This window comes from Toxotes jaculatrix, chromosome 19 (genome assembly GCF_017976425.1).
Source record: "Toxotes jaculatrix isolate fToxJac2 chromosome 19, fToxJac2.pri, whole genome shotgun sequence".
NCBI classification, from domain to species: Eukaryota; Metazoa; Chordata; class Actinopteri; family Toxotidae; genus Toxotes; species Toxotes jaculatrix.
In genome coordinates this window covers 10,924,441-10,943,731 of record NC_054412.1, presented here as the reverse complement: position 1 = coordinate 10,943,731, position 19,291 = coordinate 10,924,441, and the positions used below count along the sequence as shown (strand labels likewise).

The 19,291-nt window shown below is 43.0% G+C and overlaps 1 protein-coding gene across 2 annotated transcripts in view; it reads right to left on the bottom strand.

Moving 5' to 3' along the window:
- nbas (NBAS subunit of NRZ tethering complex) overlaps positions 1-19,291 on the bottom strand; it is a 141,240-nt gene that overhangs the window by 47,345 nt on the left and 74,604 nt on the right. For both annotated transcript variants that reach the window (XM_041064337.1, XM_041064338.1), the window contains exons 42-44: positions 15,818-16,041; positions 15,457-15,567; positions 546-796 (exon numbers count right to left, since the gene is read on the bottom strand). In XM_041064337.1, coding sequence (XP_040920271.1) covers positions 546-796; positions 15,457-15,567; positions 15,818-16,041 — 586 coding nt within the window. The remainder of the gene's footprint in view (positions 1-545; positions 797-15,456; positions 15,568-15,817; positions 16,042-19,291) is intronic.

Below are 19,291 nucleotides of genomic sequence, written 5' to 3'. Positions count from 1 at the left end.
TACCAGCTAGAAGGAATGTCAACTTTTGTCTGTGAATCATCAATCATGTCAAGAGAGATTATATTCAAGTCCTCAACACTGGACTCGATTTCTTGACATTAAATGCTTAAGGCCAATTTTCCCACCAATAATCCTTGGAATCCTAGGGCTGTGTTTGCTTGTTATGTCTCAGAGCCAGGGGCTTTTGTCAATTCTGCACCATCATTTTCAATTTGGTATTTTTAAGCAGTGCTCTTATTGACCACAACCAAATTAATTCCTTTTTTTATGGAATTTTCCTATTGCTTCATAAATAAAGAGAATTACACACTTTTAAAGCAAGAATATTTGAGGCAATGCTGATCTGATTTAGTGGTCGTAATGTTCATTACTGCTGTAATCAGAACTGACTGAAACAGAACTTCGAGGTAAACTCCACTGTGTCAGGTGGTTACATTTTGTGATATTAACAGACATATTATCCCTGCATTTTGTCCTTCCTGCAGCAGCTGCACCATCTGCATTGCAATGACAGAGAAATAAAAATAAAACTGTGTTCCTCTCACCGTTGGCAACAGCTCGAAGCTTCTTGAGCAGTTTGACATGGGAGTCTGGCTTGATGGTGGTGGTGACGTAAGGCTCACAGCCCGCAGCATCCAGAAGGGTGTAATAGTAGAGCAGGCGGGCCAGGTCGGTGCCCTCCACAGTTGGCAGAACGTACTTGGTCATGTGGCTGTAAAAGGCCTGGGGGTTACACTTCAAAGTGTCAAACAGACCAAGGAACTCGCTCCGGGATTCAATATCCTTGGTGGAAAGACTGGAGGAGGAGGAGGAGGAGGAGGAGGAGGAGGAGGAGGAGGAGGAAGAAAAGAAACAGAAAGAAGGGGAAAGGAGAAGAGAAAACCAGGAGAACTGAATGTATTTGACAACATAAAGTTTTCATTCCATCATTCATATCTTGCACAGTTGTGATCCTATCACAGTGACACAGACATATTGCACTAAAAACCACTGTGGTAGGTACTCTATGGTAGTTCTGCACAGTAGGTGTCTCCAGGATCACATTTTGCCATGATGACACACACACACACACACACACACAGACTCATAAGGTGAAAACAATACCAGCCACACTGTCGTGGCTGATAATAATGCAGCCTATCCCAAGTTCAGAGCATTCAAAGCTTTTGTTACCTTTGCTGTTGTAAAAACCTGCTGTGTGAGATATGTCTTCTCTACAGAAAAAAAAGCATCGATTAGTTTACAGGATGTGAAACACAACATTCTGGCATCAAAAACAGCAGTTTGTTAAAAAAAAAAAAAAAAAATACAAATTAAGATCTAAGTTGTTCACATAAGCAGCAATCGCCACCATGCCTGAAGCTGATAAGACAAACAGCAATACTGACAAAAACCCAACTTTCATCAACAGAAAATCAAAGGAAGAAGACGACCAGCACCAAAGACTATGTGGTTGTAGCGTAGCATCTGAAAACTGGTGTGCAAAAACAGCACAACAATCTGCAGGCTTATCACCAAAGATCCAGTTCCTCAAGAAAAGATGGGGATTTGATAGATTACTGCTGAGAATACAGAGATACTATAGATACATAAAGCTTAAACAGAGGGGGGAAAAAATAAAAGAAATTAAAACATTTATTCACAGATTTTGATAGCGACAAAGGAGGATCCTATCAAATAGGTCCCGGTTTCTGTTCCACCTGGACCCAGTACAAATTAAGCCCTGTGTGAGTGAGTGAGTGAGTGTGTGAGTGTGTGAGTGTGTGTGTGTGTGTGTGTGTGTGACAGGCAGAACTGCCTCACAATGAAAAAGTAAATCAGCATACACACATCTGTCCTCTTGAAAAGAAAATTTCCTTGCGCAATTATCCTGTACTGAACTCTACAGTACAAACACACTTTTACAACCCCCTGCTGGACAGTAATTTGTAAACAAATTAGCAACACAGATCGTTAAAAAATAAAAAATAAAAGAAATTTACAGCTTGCATAAACAACAATGATGTGCTGAATAATCATCACTGCTCCGCCAAAGCTTCCTTAGAGTTTAATTCTGGCTGTCTGATTACCATGGTAATTAAATATGCCTCTGAATTTAAGAATATTAGGAGGCTATTTTTGTTGAGACATGATGGAAGAGACACCAAACAGAATATGGTAATGTAAGACGGGGAAGAAGAGAGGGATGAGAGAATGCACAGAGAATGAGGAATATTCAACCGGATTAAATCGGTTCCTCGCTCCGGCTTTTGAAACAAATAAGAAAAGATTGTAATGAGAAGCTGCTGATATTACAGCCACGTAAACACAACCGAGACGGAGAGGGGAAATTGTCGTGTGTACACAGAGGAATACCACCAACCGAGCAGCAGCGGCAAAGCAAGCGTGCAGAAGACTAGTAATAAAACTATCAGGGACAGGGATGCTGAACGAAAAGATGCTGAAAGCCGTGGAGAAAGAAGAGCGAGTGTGTGTGTGTGTTCCCAACCTGAGCAGAGAGACACACTGAACACCTTTTGTCAGTGGATAGAGAAGACGATGACAGCCTGGATTTCAAAAACTACAGTGAAACACTCAGCAAAACCAGAGTCTGACACGAACACTGGGCACAAACCACTGCTCAGAGCTGCCTGTATTCACGCCTGTGTAAACCCATGACCCCCCACAAAATACTCCTACTTGGACAGGCTGTTGTTTCACTTGCTGTTGTTCTTTTGCCTTTTCAGTCACTTTGGAGCTAATGTGATTAAAAAGTGAAACATCAGACCTTGATTGAGGTCACAGGCCGCCTATTTGTTTGTGCACTTAGGAGAAAAACAAGCGGGAAAGTGACAGAGAGTCTTTACTCTGAGTTAGTTGTTCTGTTGATTCCAGTCTTATTAGGGCCCCTGTTGTGAGGATGATTAGTGTTATTTACATTATCGAGCTTATCGTCATTTGCTGCCGTTGTCTTTTTTTTTTCATTAGCGAAAGCCTCCCAGCCAGCTCCGATGGAGAGCCCAGAGGAAACATTGTCCTCTTTGATGCTGTCCTGTTCTGACAGATAAACAGACTTGCACTCACACTAACACACTTGCAGACAGCCACAGATTGCTGAAAGTACCTCGGTGACTGCCTGCAACTAGCTTTACTGTGCCTTTGCCTCTTCATTCTTTGTATCTTTCCCCGTTCAACTTTTGTTTGTGATTCTCTAAGGTTTTTTTTCTACTTCTCCTCTCTCTGGTGTTTTGCTTGTGTTCTTTTCACTTGTCTTCTCATTCTTCAGGCCACCTGCTGCTGTTGGCTTTTTGTTCTGTGGCAAAACATGTTTTCTGAAAAGAAAAGCAGTGCACAAGTTGTGCGCAACTTGAACAAATCGCTGAATAGAATTTGCTGAAGAGATATAGCATCTCATATTTGAGGGGGGTCCCACGGACACAAAAACAATATTATAAAACACATACAAACAAACGAGCATTACACAATATACACAGCAAACAGACAAACAGAGACAGAAATCTATCCCAGCTGATAGCAGCCGGCTGGGATTGAATAAACCAATTCTACAGTAATATTTTTGCATTGTCTCAGTCTAATATATTTAGGAGGAGAATAATAATATTTCAATAGTACTAGAGTGATCACTTAAGGATTAGTGCCAAGTATCCAACCAATAAAGATGATAATCCACTTTAGTAGGTTCATTAATTAACTGAATGAGGTTTACACTACCAAATAAACACATTTCTGTCATTGCAGGAGGAACGGTCAAGCCAGTGACACACTCAGAAACATTTTTGCAGAAACATATGTGGCCACCCCATCACCTCCAAAAACCCCTATCAGCCTTATACACAACAAAACTGTCAATTTTAATTACATCATCAGAGATTTTACTATGTAGCCATGTTTTGGAAATGGTGATAATATTGGGTTTGTAAAGAATAACCCAGACTCTGAGGGCATTGATTTTTGAAAATAATATTAAGATGAATAAGTTTTAAACCTTTAGCATTTATTTAGTTATTTCACTGTTCACCTGATGAATAAAAGTCCAAAATTCCCCAGTGCTGGTGTTAGCATGCTAATACCGTACTTTTTTATTGGTACTAATATGGTTGACCACACAACTGGCCACCTGATATTGCTATCTCTATAGCCCTTTTGACTAGAGTGGTTAAAAATATATTTGTTCCATTTCATATTTATTCAGTATTTGTGGTCTATTTCTGACAAGAAACTGATTTTTATATGGATCACACTACAAATATATTTTTCAAAGATCGCATACAGACCAGGGAGATGCTGAGGTGGTGGAGGGAAAAAGCAGCATAGCCATTCAGCAGTGACATGTGGCAGTCCGAAACAGCATGGTAAATGAGGAGCTGATGGCACAAATGTACTGAATAATTTGTTTTAAGTGTCAAACCTAATTGCCCATGTGCCATGTGTGTGGCATGTCCTGTCTAAAGTAACTACTGTTTCAATTCAGTCAGAAATACTGTTTTTGTACAAGTGAAACCATTACTCATCGAAAGGTTATGTGGCTGTTTTTGTCAGACCAGGTCTTGCTCTCTGTGGTTCTCCCCTATGACTCCTAGAAGCATGCTTACAGTCATGCTCTGGGTCATGGTCATGCTCTGGGCTCAAACCTTGCAGAGTTTCTGTGGACAGCACATCAATAATCCCTAAATAGCAGAACCAGCAGCATGAAACAACTGCAGCTGAACACAGAACATACTGTACCTTAACTGTATGTGTAGCAACAGCATGATCCACATTTACACTGAAAGCTACTGTACTGTCCTCGTTGAAATTTCAACTAGACAGTGAGCTAAACTCTGATTCAATGATGCAAGGCGTGTCCTTGTAGCAGGTTGCGGGTTTATTACACATCGTTGGCACCGCTTTGAATACAGAGTGAAACTAAAAATAACAATTAGATATTTGTACTTTCAGTAAACTTAAACTCTATTCAGAAAATCATAAAGTCACAACTAATTAATTAATCCTCATTTCAACATAAGTCAACGTCAACAATCAACAAACTGCTCCCGACAGCCTGCCAAGAGTAGTTTAGCTTTAGCAACGTAGCGATAGCCATTTCTTATTCAGCTCTCCAAACTCGTTTTGTTTCTTGAACGTATTGGCATGAAATAACTGTATAAATGCATACATACAAACGTTGCTTCTGCAAAGAGTTATATGAAGTCCGTTTTAATTATTTGACAACGTACGCGGTCCATTGCCAACTTGCATTCACTTTTTTTTTTAACATTATGTTCTGCTCGCGTCCATCTACTTCCGCGTCCAACAAACGTCAAAATAAAGGTATGCATTTCAAAATAACAGTCTCTACTCTCAATGAACAAAAATGTGCCCCAAAGGCAGAACACTCCCCGTCTGACCTTATTAGGTCACCATTAAACCATCACCAAACCTTGCTTGTTAATTCACTGGCAAAAGAAGAACTACTTCTGAGATGGGTCTGCGGAAAACCTTTGAGGAACCTGGACCTATCTTAAGCTCGACTTACCTGACTCTGCCATCTCTTCCTGGAAAGACATCAGTTATCCTTGCCATTGGCCAATTGTTCCGTGCAGCCTGACAGTCCTTTAGAAGTACGATGTCCCCTTCTTTCACATCTCTTTTTGTTTCAGTCCACTTCCGCCAGGTCTGCAGAGTAGGAAGATACTCCTGACGCCAGCGGCGCCAGAACTCATCTGCAAGGGCCTGCACCTGTCCATTGTTTACTGTAGAGATCCTTGTTTGTGAATTCTCCTTGCGGAGGGGGAACTCACACTTTCTGAGTGAGAATCATAGCAGGAGACAATATGAAAGGTGACTCTGGGTCATTGGAGACTGGGACAAGAGGCCAAGCATTGATGACAGCAGCCACCTCCATCATTAGAGTGCATAAGACGTCATGAGTAAGCTGAATGTTATCTTTAAGCAAGATAGTGTCGAGGATGCGTCTTGACAATCCTATCAACTGTTCCCATGACCCCCCCATGTGGGATGCATGTGGTGGATTGAACACCCACAGACAGTTCTGATCACTCAAAAACTTATGCACTGTGGTGGTTCCTTGTGACTCAATCCCAGCTCCTTTGCTGCTGCAACAAAGTTCGTCCCGCAGTGTGATTGTATCTGTTTGACAGGTCCACGTAATGCGAAAAACGCCTGAGTCTATTGATGCAGCTGGAAGTATCCAAAGAGGCAATGATCTCGATGTGCACTGCTCCTGAACTCATGCAACAGAAAAGCATAGCCCACCGCTTGCTTTGGGCCTGGCCACCCCTTGTGCGTCAACTAGCCAGGGTCCAAACACATCTACCCCAACATAGGTGAAGGGTGGGGATATGTGTACACGCTCTGGTGGCAAGTCAGCCATGAGCTGTCCTTCTACTTTGCGACGCAACTGTCGACATACTACACACTTGTGCAAAACTGAGGTGATGAGCCGCTTGCCGCCTATGATCCAATAGCCTGCTGCTCTGAGGGCCCCTTCAGTAAAGTGGCGGCCCTGATGTTTCACTTGTTCATGATATTGTCTCACTAGAAGCAGGGAAACGTGACTGTCCTTGGGCAAGATGATAGGGCTCTTTTCAGCCATGCTCAGCTCTACATGTCTTAATCTGCCACCCACACAGATCAAATCTTCTTTTAAAACAGAGTTCAGCTTCTGAAGTGTACTGTTTCTGGGCACTGACCCCATGCGTGTGAGAGCAGCAATGTCCTTGTAGAAAAACTCTTCCTGGGCAGCTTTGGTAATAACTAGCCTGAGACAACTCATCAGGAGTTCGTGGGAACCCACAATGATGCCACCCATTGCATCTGCCTGACCTGTTTTGTTTGTAAGTTCTGACAATGTGGATGAATGTTGCAACTGTCCTGGTGAGTGAGTGCATGGATGAAAAGCGTTGGAACCGTGGGGCATTGAGACCCTGTTCGTGAGTCTGTGTCTGATAACTGCTTACTTCAGAACGTATCTCAGAATCTGTGTCTAGGTACAAAAGTTCATATGTCTTTTTTGCGTTCTCATGACAAAGATTTGGTTTGTGCAGAAAGGCTGGCCCAGTGAACCATGTTGTCTGTGCCAATTGGGATGCGGGAACTGACCTTGATGCGATCTGCTGGGTTGTCCTCTGAGTTGACGTAGAACCACTGGTGGTTGATTGATGAATGCAACGAACTCGATTGTGAACATAGATGTGGAAACGTTTGGTCTGATTGTGAATATATCCGAGCACAACCTTGCTGTCGCAGTAGAACTCAACTGAGTCCAGTTTTAGGTCCAGTTCATCTTGGATAAGATCAGCAACCTCTACAGCCAGTACTGCGGCACACAACTCCAAACGTGGGATGGTGGGTTAAGAGAGTGGAGCTAATTTAGCTTTCCCTAGAATGAATCCTACATCCACTTGTCCTTCAGCTTGAATGATCCTGAGATACGCCACAACTCTGATGGCTTTTGTGGATGCATCAGAAAACACACATAGCTCTCTATGTTCAGCTTTGGTGAGCGATGTTGGTACGTATGCACAGGGAATGTGCAGCTTGTTCAAATCATGCAGGGACTCTGTCCATGCTTCCCATTCTTTGAACCTCCCTTCTGGAAGTTGAGCATCCCAGTCCCTCTCAGCCATGCTGAACTCTCTCAGTAGATTTTTCCCTTCAATCGTTACGGATGCGAGCATGCCCAAGGGATCAAAGATGCTGCTCACTGTGGACAAAACACCTCTGTGTGTGAAATGCTTCTTATCCTCGGATGCTTTAAACGTGAAGGTGTCTGTTGTGGTCACCCATAGTAGGCCAAAACTGTGTTGCACTGGTGCGGTTTCACTACCGAGATCCATGTCCTTCAGAACTGCTCGGTCCTCTGGCGCGAATGCTTGCAGGACAACCTTGCTATTTGAAGCAAACTTGTGTAGCCTTAGGCTAGATTCACTGAGGAATGCTTGGGTCCTCTGCAGGAGACTAATTGCTTCAGTATCAGTGGACACACTAATGAGGCCATCATCAACATAAAAATGACGTTCGACGAAATGGACTGTGTCTGCTCCGTATTTGCATGCGCCCTCCTGAATTGCTCTCCTGAGTCCATAGATGGCTACGGATGGGGATGGGCTGTTGCCAAACACATGGACCCTCATCCTATACTCAGTGACGTCTTTGGACATGTCATTGTCTCTGTACCAGAAGAATCTCAGGTAATTCCTGTGGTCTTTGCGAACGAGAAAGCAGTGGAACATCTGCTGTATATCAGCGAGGACTACAACCTGCTCCTTCCGGAAGCGGATCAAAACTCCTACAAGGGAGTTATTGAGGTCAGGGCCTTTCAGCAACACGTCATTTAGAGACATCCCTTGGTGCTTAGGGCTGGAGTCAAAGACCACACGTATGTTTTCTGATTTCTGTGGGTGAAAGACTCCAAAGGTCGGCAGATACCAGCACTCTTCCTTTTCTTCCAATGGTGGGGACTCCTCTGCATGCTTGTTCCGAAAAATTTTGTTCATGAACTCAAGATATTGATCTCTCATTTTTGGTTTTCTTTGTAATGTCTTTTGCAGTGAGTTTAGGCGAGACAGCACGTACTCGCGGTTATTGGACAGCAGTTGACGCTGAGGTCTGAAAGGGAGGGGTGCTACCCAGTGATTTGATTCCCCTTTAAATGCTTCTCTGTCCATCAACTCCTAGAAGATTGCATCCTCTACAGATGGGCCAGGTTTGCTGTCCGAACTTGTTTCATTGAAGACATTCTGCCCTAGGATCTCTAGTGATGCTTTGCAGGATTTACTCCTTTGCTCCTTGCCTTGGCATGGATTCTCGACCAGTTTAATGGAACTGTCGCAGGGTGAGCAGATAGAAGGACGGCCGTTATCCAACACATTTGTCTTGTATGTGCACACAGTTGGTTTGTGTGCATTCCCGAGACACACGTCTCCTATCAGGACCCATCCCAAGTCCAGTCTCTGTGCGAAAGGGGCATTGAGAGGACCATTCACTTGCTGACGGACCTTGTGTACCCTCAAAATGTCTCTCCCCAGCAAGATGAGGATTTCTGCGTTGGAGTCAAGTTCCAGGATGTGCTCTGCTATTTTTCTCAAATGAGGGTGATTGCGGGCTGCATCAGGGGTAGGGATTTCAGAGCGGTCGTTAAGTATTTCATCACACTCAATTAGCGGTGGAAGTGAGAGGACAATTTTTCCGTCAAGAGATTCAATCTGGAACCCTTCCGCTTTGTGGCCAGGTGTGTCAATTGGCCCAGCACAAGTCTTAAGTTTGTGCCAGCGAACGATTACTTTGATCATCCAGAATCACATACATGTTGTCTGTGAATGTTCTCATTCATCCAGGTCATTGTTCTCTCTCTCAAATTGAATCGAAGGCAACTGGACGAAGGCAACTGGACTTGTATTTGTCTGGGAAGACGTTTCGCCTCTTATTCAAGGGGCTTCATCAGTTTGTATACCATGGTCTTTCTAGTCCGCACTAGTCTGACTAGTGTGGACTAGAAAGACCATTTCTCCTACGTGCTTCGTGGCAGATGTAACTGGTAAAGAAGTCAAACGGAGGAAAACATCCACCATTTTCTTCCTTGAACTTTGACCCGACTGAGCCATTTCTCTTGGAGAGCATAGGGAAGTTTTTCTACTATGGGTGCTAAACCCCTGGCAGTGTCCGTGGAGCTCCATGAGAAGATCACCTAAGTCCCTCAGTTTCCGTAGTCTCTGGCAGATGTTTTTGGGAATTCATCCAGTCTTTTAAACAGGGATTTCTTCACCACTTCAGGCGCAGCATAACATTCCTGAAGGCGTGTCCAGGCCTTTTGCAAAGCTAGACTTGGGTTTCCAGCATGCACAGAACGAATTCTTTTAACATGTTTGACAGACTCTGGCCCAAGCCACTTAATCAGCAGATCCAATGTTTCAGTGGCTGTGAGTCCTATGTCTGTAGTGGCATTATTGAAAGATGAGTACCATGCTCTGTAACTTTAAGGTCTGTCGTCAAATTGGTAGAGACTTGTACTCACCAAGTAACGTCATGCCAGGTATCGAGCCAAATGTTCTGTTTCAGGTGCTACTCTGGAAGACCTCCTGCCTGGTTCCTGTACCCAAGAAGTCATCTCCATCTGGCCTCAGTGATTACCTTCCAGTTGCCCTCACATCCCATGTGATGAAGGTGCTGGAGAGGTTGGTGTTGGCTCACCTGAGGCCGCAGGTGAGGTCTTCTCTGGACCCTCTGCAGTTTGCCTACCAGCCATGTCTGGGGGTGGATGATGCCGTCATCTATCTGCTGCAGCGAGCTCACTCACACCTGGATGGTGGTGGAGGCACGGTGAGAATCACATTCTTTGATTTCTCCAGTGCCTTCAACACCATCCAGCCTCCATTACTGGGTGATAAGCTGCAGCTGATGGGTGCTGGTGGGTCCACTGTCTCCTGGATCACTGATTACCTGACAGACAGGCCACAGTTCGTCCGGCTGGGTAGTGTTCTGTCTGATGTGGTGATGAGTGGTGTAGGAGCCCCACAGGGCACTGTGCTTTCTCCGCTCCTGTTCACCTTATACACCTCTGACTTTCAGTACAACTCAGAGTCATGTCACTTACAGAAATTTTCTGATGACTCTGCAGTTGTGGGGTGTATAAGCGGGGGACGGGAGGAGGAGTACAGGGGGCTGGTGGACAGATTTGTGGAGTGGGCTGGAGGAAATCACCTGCTGCTTAATGTGGACAAGACCAGAGAGTTGGTGATTGACTTCAGGAGGAAGGGGACAGCCTCACAGCCCCTTTGCATCCTGGGTAAGGATGTGGAGGTGGTTGAGGAGTACAAGTACCTGGGAGTGACCATCGACAACAGACTGAGCTGGAAGACCAACAGCACAGCTGTGTACAAGAAGGCCTGCAGCAGACTCTACTTCCTGAGGAAGCTGAGGTCCTTCAATGTGTGCAGTAAGATGCTGGAGATCTTTTACCAGTCTGTGGTAGCCAGCACTCTGTTCTCCTCTGTGGTCTGCTGGGGGGGCAGCATTGCAGCCAGTGACGCCAACAGACTGAACAAACTGATCAGGAAGGCTGGCTCTGTCATTGGCTGCAGACAGGAGACTTTTGAAGCAGTGGTGGAGAGGAGGACACTGAACAAACTGTTATCCATCATGGATAACCCTGATCACCCTCTCCACCCTGTACTGGACAGACAACGGAGCGCCTTTTCCAAAAGGCTCAGACAGCTTCGCTGTCAAAAGGACCGTTACAGGAAATCTTTCCTGCCTCATGCCATAAGACTGTTTAACACCTCATCACTGTGTCACAGATAACACTGCTGTATATGACAGATCTGACACAAGGTTCAGCTTCAACTGCACATTTTGTTTTTGTACTTAGATTTTATATTTCTATTCAAATGGCACACTTCCTTTTGTACTCTTATTTTAAATTCCTATTTCTGTAAATAATGTCTATACTGTTTATTTTTACCATTAGAGGTTTATGTTTGGAGGCTGAGTGCCTGTGTATTGCTGCTGTGATAGCGAAATTTCCCAGCTTGGGATGAATAAAGTATTTCTATTCTATTCTATTCTATTCTACACTGCTGGGAATGGCGATACCTTGAGGAACGTGAGCTGGTGCTGCTGCATTTAGTGAAGGGCCATAGGCGTGACGAGTTGGCTTAGTCTCAGTCTGAAATCCCTCCTCACCAGAATAAACTTGAACATTGCTTTTGTCATTGATGTGCTCCTCTTGTGACAGGGCGTGCCACGTGACAAAACTCTCTTCTGGCAATGCTGAACTAGGTACTGTGGTGCGTGTGGCTGCCTGACATCTCTGTGACCGAAGCTCCACCTGTGATTGAACATATTCTTGAGTCCTTACTGCAATGTTCTTTTGTAACATTTCCTGAGCAGAGGTTTCCAGCTTTATTGATTCCAGTTCCTCAGCTGCTTCCAATGCTTCAGCTTGTGCGATGGCTGCTGCTGCTTCTCCCTGGAACGCCAGGGCACTCAGCTCAGCTTCTAACTTTGCTTTGCCTAACTGTAGCTCTGCTTCTTTTGCAGCACTTTGTACTTTAAGCATTGCTTCCTTCTCAGCGTAAGAGGCCCGTGCTTTTGCTGCCTCTGCTTTGGCTCGTGCTTTAGCCGCTGCGCTGGACGTGGAGGAGAGAAAGCTCTTTGCAGTTCTTGTATGCACTGATGCATTGTCTGACTTTGCTTGTTCCATGTCTTATCAGTTGTAGAACTCCAGGTTGTTCCGTCTTTTCACTGAAAGCTACTGTACTGTCCTCGTTGAAATTTCAACTAGACAGTGAGATAAACTCTGATTCAATGATGCAAGGCGTGTCCTTGTAGCAGGTTGCGGGTTTATTACACATCGTTGGCACCGCTTTGAATACAGAGTGAAACTAAAAATAACAATTAGATATTTGTACTTTCAGTAAACTTAAACTCTATTCAGAAAATCATAAAGTCACAACTAATTAATTAATCCTCATTTCAACATAAGTCAACGTCAACAATCAACAAACTGCTCCCGACAGCCTGCCAAGAGTAGTTTAGCTTTAGCAACGTAGCGATAACCATTTCTTATTCAGCTCTCCAAACTCGTTTTGTTTCTTGAACATATTGGCATGAAATAACTGTATAAATGCATACATACAGACGTTGCTTCTGCAAGGAGTTATATGAAGTCCGTTTTAATTATTTGAGAACGTACGCCGCAGTCCCTCATTGCCAACTTGCATTCACTTTTTTTTTAGCATTACGTTCTGCTCGCGTCCGTCTACTTCCGCGTCCAACAAACGTCAAAATAAAGGTATGCATTTCAAAATAACAGTCTCTACTCTCAACGAACAAAAATGTGCCCCAAAGGCAGAACAGCTACAAATATGCTTTTTTTAAATTCCGGTCATGGAAGCTCATCAGCATGCTAAGCTCACACAAGTGAACACACAGCAAGACACTTGTTTGCACTAACTTAATCTGAGAGAAATATTTGAGATAATTAAACGTGGTATGTCTAGAGAAGTACGATGCAAACAACAGCATGTATTTTCACTCAGGTGACAGCTAGAAAGCTAGCAGCATGTCAACATCCTCATGAATGTGCGAAGTCTCATTTGCAGAAATTGATGATACTGAAAATCAGCAATCACTTCCTGATAATGCACACTTTTCTACAAAAAAAGCAGTGTTTAAGAACAAAACTATTAAGAAATAAAACCACTAAGGTGAAACTGAAGCAACACAGAGAGTGATAATGGCAATTCACTATTCTCTCTGTGTCTTCACAGAGGAGGCACTGCAATGGATTCTGGCAGTGCAGGAATCACAGACAGAGAAAAATTGGCCGTCTTAAGGTACTTCCTATTGATCCAGGATATTATCGTCTAGGAGCTGAAAAGTTCTAATCAACTGCCGGTGTTACAGACTATACACTTATATCATTTCGGCACCTTAGGAGCCACACAGTTAGGACTGTACAGTGTGTAACATTGCCAATGCCTGATAGATGTAATTCACAGTTGAATTTGCCAGATGAGGTCACCAGATGTGCAACTGGAGAGAGCAGGTAGAGAATTCAAAGGCGTCCTCTCTGTCTCTGATGATTCCTCATTAGGCTCAAAGCAAAACACATCTTGGGGATGAATCAGAAGGGAAGGTGCCACAAAAGACTATTTAATTCTCATCATGGGCGAAGAGTGATTTGAGGAAGAAAGCAGCACAAGTGGTCAGCAACTGCTGGCAGCAGGTAGGAACTGAAATGAGCTTGGAGCTGGGTGTTGTCTGAAATGTCAAACCTGATGTTTTTGTGGGTTCATTCATTCAACCGAAACAAATCGACAACTAACCCAGTAAGACAAACTGGTATTAGTGATGTTGTCAGTGATGATGTTTGCCAGTATTTAATCTTGCATGACAATATAAAAAAAGAGGTAATGCCAAACTTGGTTTTCGGACAACATGTGTTACTGAATAAGTTTGGAACAGGTAAAGCCAAACTAAATATACAAAATATGAGTATGGACGGTTTGGTTGAGCTAATTGTACCGCATTAAAAGCTCAAAGAAAACAGGCACAAGCTACAAGTGATTTGGCAGGTGACTTCTGAAAGCACGGCAGCACCTTTCTGTTTTGGACAAGTCATTTAAATGGTTTAATGGCCGTCATTATAATGTCAATAAAATTGGCTGCAGAATACATCTACAAAGATACACACACACACACACACACACACACACACACACACACAGAACAGCTGACAATGGCAGTGTTTAGCAGTGCATTGATTCCTCTAAAGAGTTTATTCTGTGGTAATAGGACTGTCTCAGGGACACTCTGGCTCTATCATCCATCTCTTCTTCCTTCATCTATCTGGTCCTCCCTCCCTGAACACACTGATTCTGGAGGTATTTCTCTACCTAATGACCTTTTCTCTCCATCCTGTTTGTAACACTTAACCGTGATAGCTCAGCAGCTCTCTCTATTCATTTAACCTGCAATACATTTATGCATTTTTTTATTTGTCACCCTCTGACCATGTTATTAGCATAAGTTCCCTGGTATATAGCAGGTGTGCTAACAGTTTCCCTGCAGGGACCAATAAAAGCCTAAACTCCATCTTGCACCCGTCCTTCTGTCTGTATGCAGCTTTTTCTTTAAGTTTTCCCCTGTCTGCCCTATTTATATCAGTCCCTGCGTCCATCCATGCTTCAAATCAATACGCATACTGCAGATGCTTCTAGTCAAGATTATAGTATGGATATTCTTCATGCATTTGTCATGATCTTGAGATTTTGATGGAAAATCATACACACAGCAAGTGTGGTAGTGTTTTAGGAAGGCCTGGGTTGTAATTTATCGTTAAGTGAAGCCCATAAACCATTTCCTTATATCAGAATGCGACAGGGGGATATTTATCACAGATCCACATACGTGTGCGTGCAAACACAGGCACACTCACACACATCTCCACTCTGCTGAAAAGGCATTCTTTTAAAACAAGGAAAGATGCAGAGCTAGTCAGATCCACAGCTATGAAGTCAGAGAGCAAATAAATTATGGAAATAGACTCTGATGCACTCACATCCCCTCTCTCTCTACACATACACACACCCTCACAACATAGGGTGTTCTAAGTACGCTTTTTATGTTGGCGAGTTTTGTTATAACTCAAAAGCAATGGTGCTACTCAAATTTCATTTTTCAGGATTTTCAAAACAGGAGGGAGGGACGAGGGTGTGTGCACAAACAAAACTTACCAGACACGGTAATAGATGTTTCTTTATCAAAACAAATACATTTTTGGGGTGTTTCCAATGCACATTGACTGACTAAATGTTTCAAACTGATTGAGTTGACAAAAGTGATGCAAACTAACAAACACAGATGAGTAAAATAAGATGAAAAAAAAGCTGAGGGAGAGCTTATGTGATGGTGTTTGTATTTGTGAGTCTGTGTGTGTGTGTGTGTGTGTACCCGCTATCTGTGAAGAGGAACTCGAGGTGAGTCATGTAGACCTCCCACAGAGGAACACTGTAGCGCTTAGCCAGAGACAGAGCGATTCTGTACACGCTGTCATCCAGTGTCCTAAACACATACAGACACACAAGCAGAGAGGATGAAAATAATGATCAGATTTCACTGCATTTAAGCAGAAAGGACTCCCACTCATATGCATATGTGGTACAAAAAATGTATCACACCAAATAAAGAACACCTCACTAACTACAGTACAAACAGTAGAAATTATATTTCTAACTGCAATTATGGTCAATAAAGTTTAGTCATTCAGTTGGGGAAACATGGTATTGACAGTATAATACTTTAAGTCCCTTACTCTGTGAGGCCAAGGATGGTCTCCTTCTTGTAGTTGGAGTCGGAGCTGAAACGCTGGACGTCCACACCACGGCCCAACCCTTGTAACACCTGAGCCTGGGTGAAGTCCGTGAGACGTTCGTTGTACACATGCAGCTGGCTGATCAACTTCTGCAGCTCCTCCGGCCAACCCGAATATGCAGACACATGCTGTGTGACCAATCGAATCAGCTCCTTTGGGTCGGCCTGTGAAAAGAGGAATAAATCTCATGTTTACACACAAACAGCTGTTGAATGAGTTATTTCATGCTGGTGGCCTCACACAGAAGAAGGATATGGAGTGGATAGTATGCTAAAAGCAAAATTTGGTAATCCTGAGAATTATTATCATGCCCACTCCTCTGAATTTAAGCATATAAAAACTGGACTGGCAGATCCCTGCCCCTTTGCCGAAGGGGAATAAACATGTTGGGTACTGATTTCAAGACTTAAACCTTTGGGATTCCTGCCAGCTCCCGGTTTTTTAAACTTCCTCCACTTATGCACTGTAAGTGTGGTGCTTTGCTTAACACTGAAATCACTGAATTCATTTTTCGGTTTAATAAAAAATGTAAACCTTTTTGGTTTATGCAACACAGAAACAGTTTTTGTTACAGTCAGTGGGCATTTAAGTCACATGTTTTATGTACATCATGGTTTATTTGTATTGCACTTTGTTGCATTTACAACAACTTTTTCACCTCAGCCAAGCATAAATGTTTTTTGCAATATGTTGATTTTTTAAAAATATGTTATCTCCACTGAGGTTTTTTTTATGCTCAATATGAAAATGTATATAAAAACTGTGTTGATGTTAATGCACTTACTGTTCATTGGGATGTTGAGTTATCAAAGGTGTTTTTATTTAAAGATTTATTTCTGTATGCCTTGTATTGCTGACGCTGAACTTCCTTTGCTTACCTGGTATATTCCCTTCTGTTTAACATAACATAATATCCACCACAGGGAACAAGAGGACCTTATGTGACAGACTCCCTCTTCTTCTCTATCTTTTCACCCCTACTTTGTTTTCAAATGCTGTTCTTGCCCATAAAGAGATACAGGAGGTGCACTACACTGTTTAAGCCAGACTGGACCAACCAACTGCCCTTAAGGTTTATCATTAAACTATGTCTCACACACACACTTCAAAGGCCCTGCGCTGCATGGTATTTAAAACTTTACAAGTCTTCCACTGCTTTGCCGTGACAAACTAATGAGGCAATTTTCAAAAATGGTTGTAATTTTCAGAAATTGGCAGAAAAAGGTAGCCCTGGCCTGACCAACTAGCCTGGCCTCACTTCTATAAGTTTGTTTCCAGAAGACGTTGACAGCTGCACCTGAGTTAAATCAGGTAATTCAATATGCGCCCTTCTTCCTACATGCCAAGAAAATGTGGGCAATTGTAGCAGGAACCATAATTGCTGCCGTGATTCAGGCCTATTAGGAGTAAGACGTGGATACACATTTGCGAGAGTGTCATGCACAAGGAGAGGCAGGTAAATGCTGTATCTCTCTCATCACCTCTGTTCTAATTAAATGAATTTGGTTTTCGGCATCTTATATGCTGTTGCCCAGCAGGATGGGATGGTTTATTTGTTGATCTTATTTGCATAAGGTAATTATGGCTGCTGGAAAAGTGTGAGATTGAAAACAGTGGTGTGTCTGTGTGTGTGTGTGTGTGTGTATCTGTCTCTGTATGTCTCTTCCATATGTGTGTGTGTGCCGTTAGATGTGGCAATAGTGGCAGTCATGGTGGCAGATTCACAGTTCAAAAGCAGGACAGGAGGGTGGAGTGAGGAGAAGAGGAAGAAAGGGAAGAGTTTTAAAAGTGTGGAGAATATAGACAGGAAGTTGATAGGGAGTTGGGGGGGAGGGGGTAGAAAGTAATGTAGAGGAGAGGAGGAAAAAGGAGAATGGTATTTGATAATGCTGGCACCATTTTGGACATCATTTTCAGACTGACACAAAAGGGAGAACACAGAGAGAGGGAGAAGAAAGTCTGCTGGGACTGTGATGGACAGGCCCCGTGTTTGAAGAACTTTATTGAAATAAGGCTTTCATGATGAAATACTGTTTGCATTCTCTCACTGCCTCCGTCATTCATCTACACTACTTTGTCCTTCTGGCTATCTGGATTATATCCTTCCTTACCTCTCCATTCGCTAAACTTCCTTGCAACTCTCAAATCATTTAACCCTAGCGCTTCATTACTAAGGAATCTCTAGGATCCTTTTTCTTTCTAAGTTTTCTTCGCTATCCCAACTGTCTGCAAATTAAGCACAGACAACATTCATTCCTCATTTTTTCTTCATCTTACCTAATTACATGCTTATTTAATTTCAAAGCATCTTCAAACGACACTTCTAGTTTTCTTCAAAAAGAAAAATGTATAAATTGTATGTAAAGTATAATTGCATAAGGTAGCGTGTGATGTTACACAGCTGGGAGGAAGCCAACTCTCTCCAACTCCCCCTTCAGCGATTCCATTGCTGCCACAGGCTCTTTTCTCTTTGCTCCCCTCCTTCCTGTGATTCCACTTAAGAAGGAGCAGAGTTAAAAGAGAAAGTGTGCGTCTTGGTCTCAAATCTGCTCAGCTATGCTTGTTCTCTCATTTTCAGTCTTAATGTCCCATGTTATTGTATTTCATTCTGTAGACCCATCAAAAATCCTTTTGCCTCTTTCCCAAGATGGCTGGATAAATATGTGAAATAAATATTGTTATAGTAACTCCCCGAGGCAGTCAGTTTTATTATTGTGATTCACTAAATCTTAAAATGATATCATACAGTATTACTGTCTGTTCTACCACACCACTGTTTGACCTGCAGACCTGCAGCCCTTGTCTTCAGTCTTATTCATTACAAGGGTGCACAATCAAAATTGTTTTAATTTATACAAACAACCCCCAAAGGATTTTCTGTATTAAAGAGTTAAAGTCTGTTAAATCAATGTAATACTATTCTCTGCAAGTTATTAGATCATCAATGCCACACACATAAACACACACACACACACACAGACATATACACAAACCTGTTCAGCCTTATCTAGTTTTTAACACGCTCTGTCTCTTTGCGTGGTGAGGATCACACAGAGGTTACAGAGAAACAGTCATTCCTTCCCTCTCCACAGAGTAAGCTAGTAATGATCTTAATGAGTTGTGTTTATGTCCTGCCTAACACTTAGTTATACAGACAGTGGCCTCATTAGCACTAATTCAGCAAATGGTGTATACAGTATGTGCACATAATTAGGGGGAATGCAAGAGGGAGAGGAATCGGGGGGCACCAATTTTAAAGGAATAATCACTCTATAAACAGGCTCGGCTGCACTGTGGGTCATAACACTCCATGAAGGCGACTGATCACAAGCGAAGATATAAGCCTGCCAAGACTGCAAAGATACAAACAAGAGGAGCAGGAGTAACTTAGCACAGTCAAACCAGTGCATATAA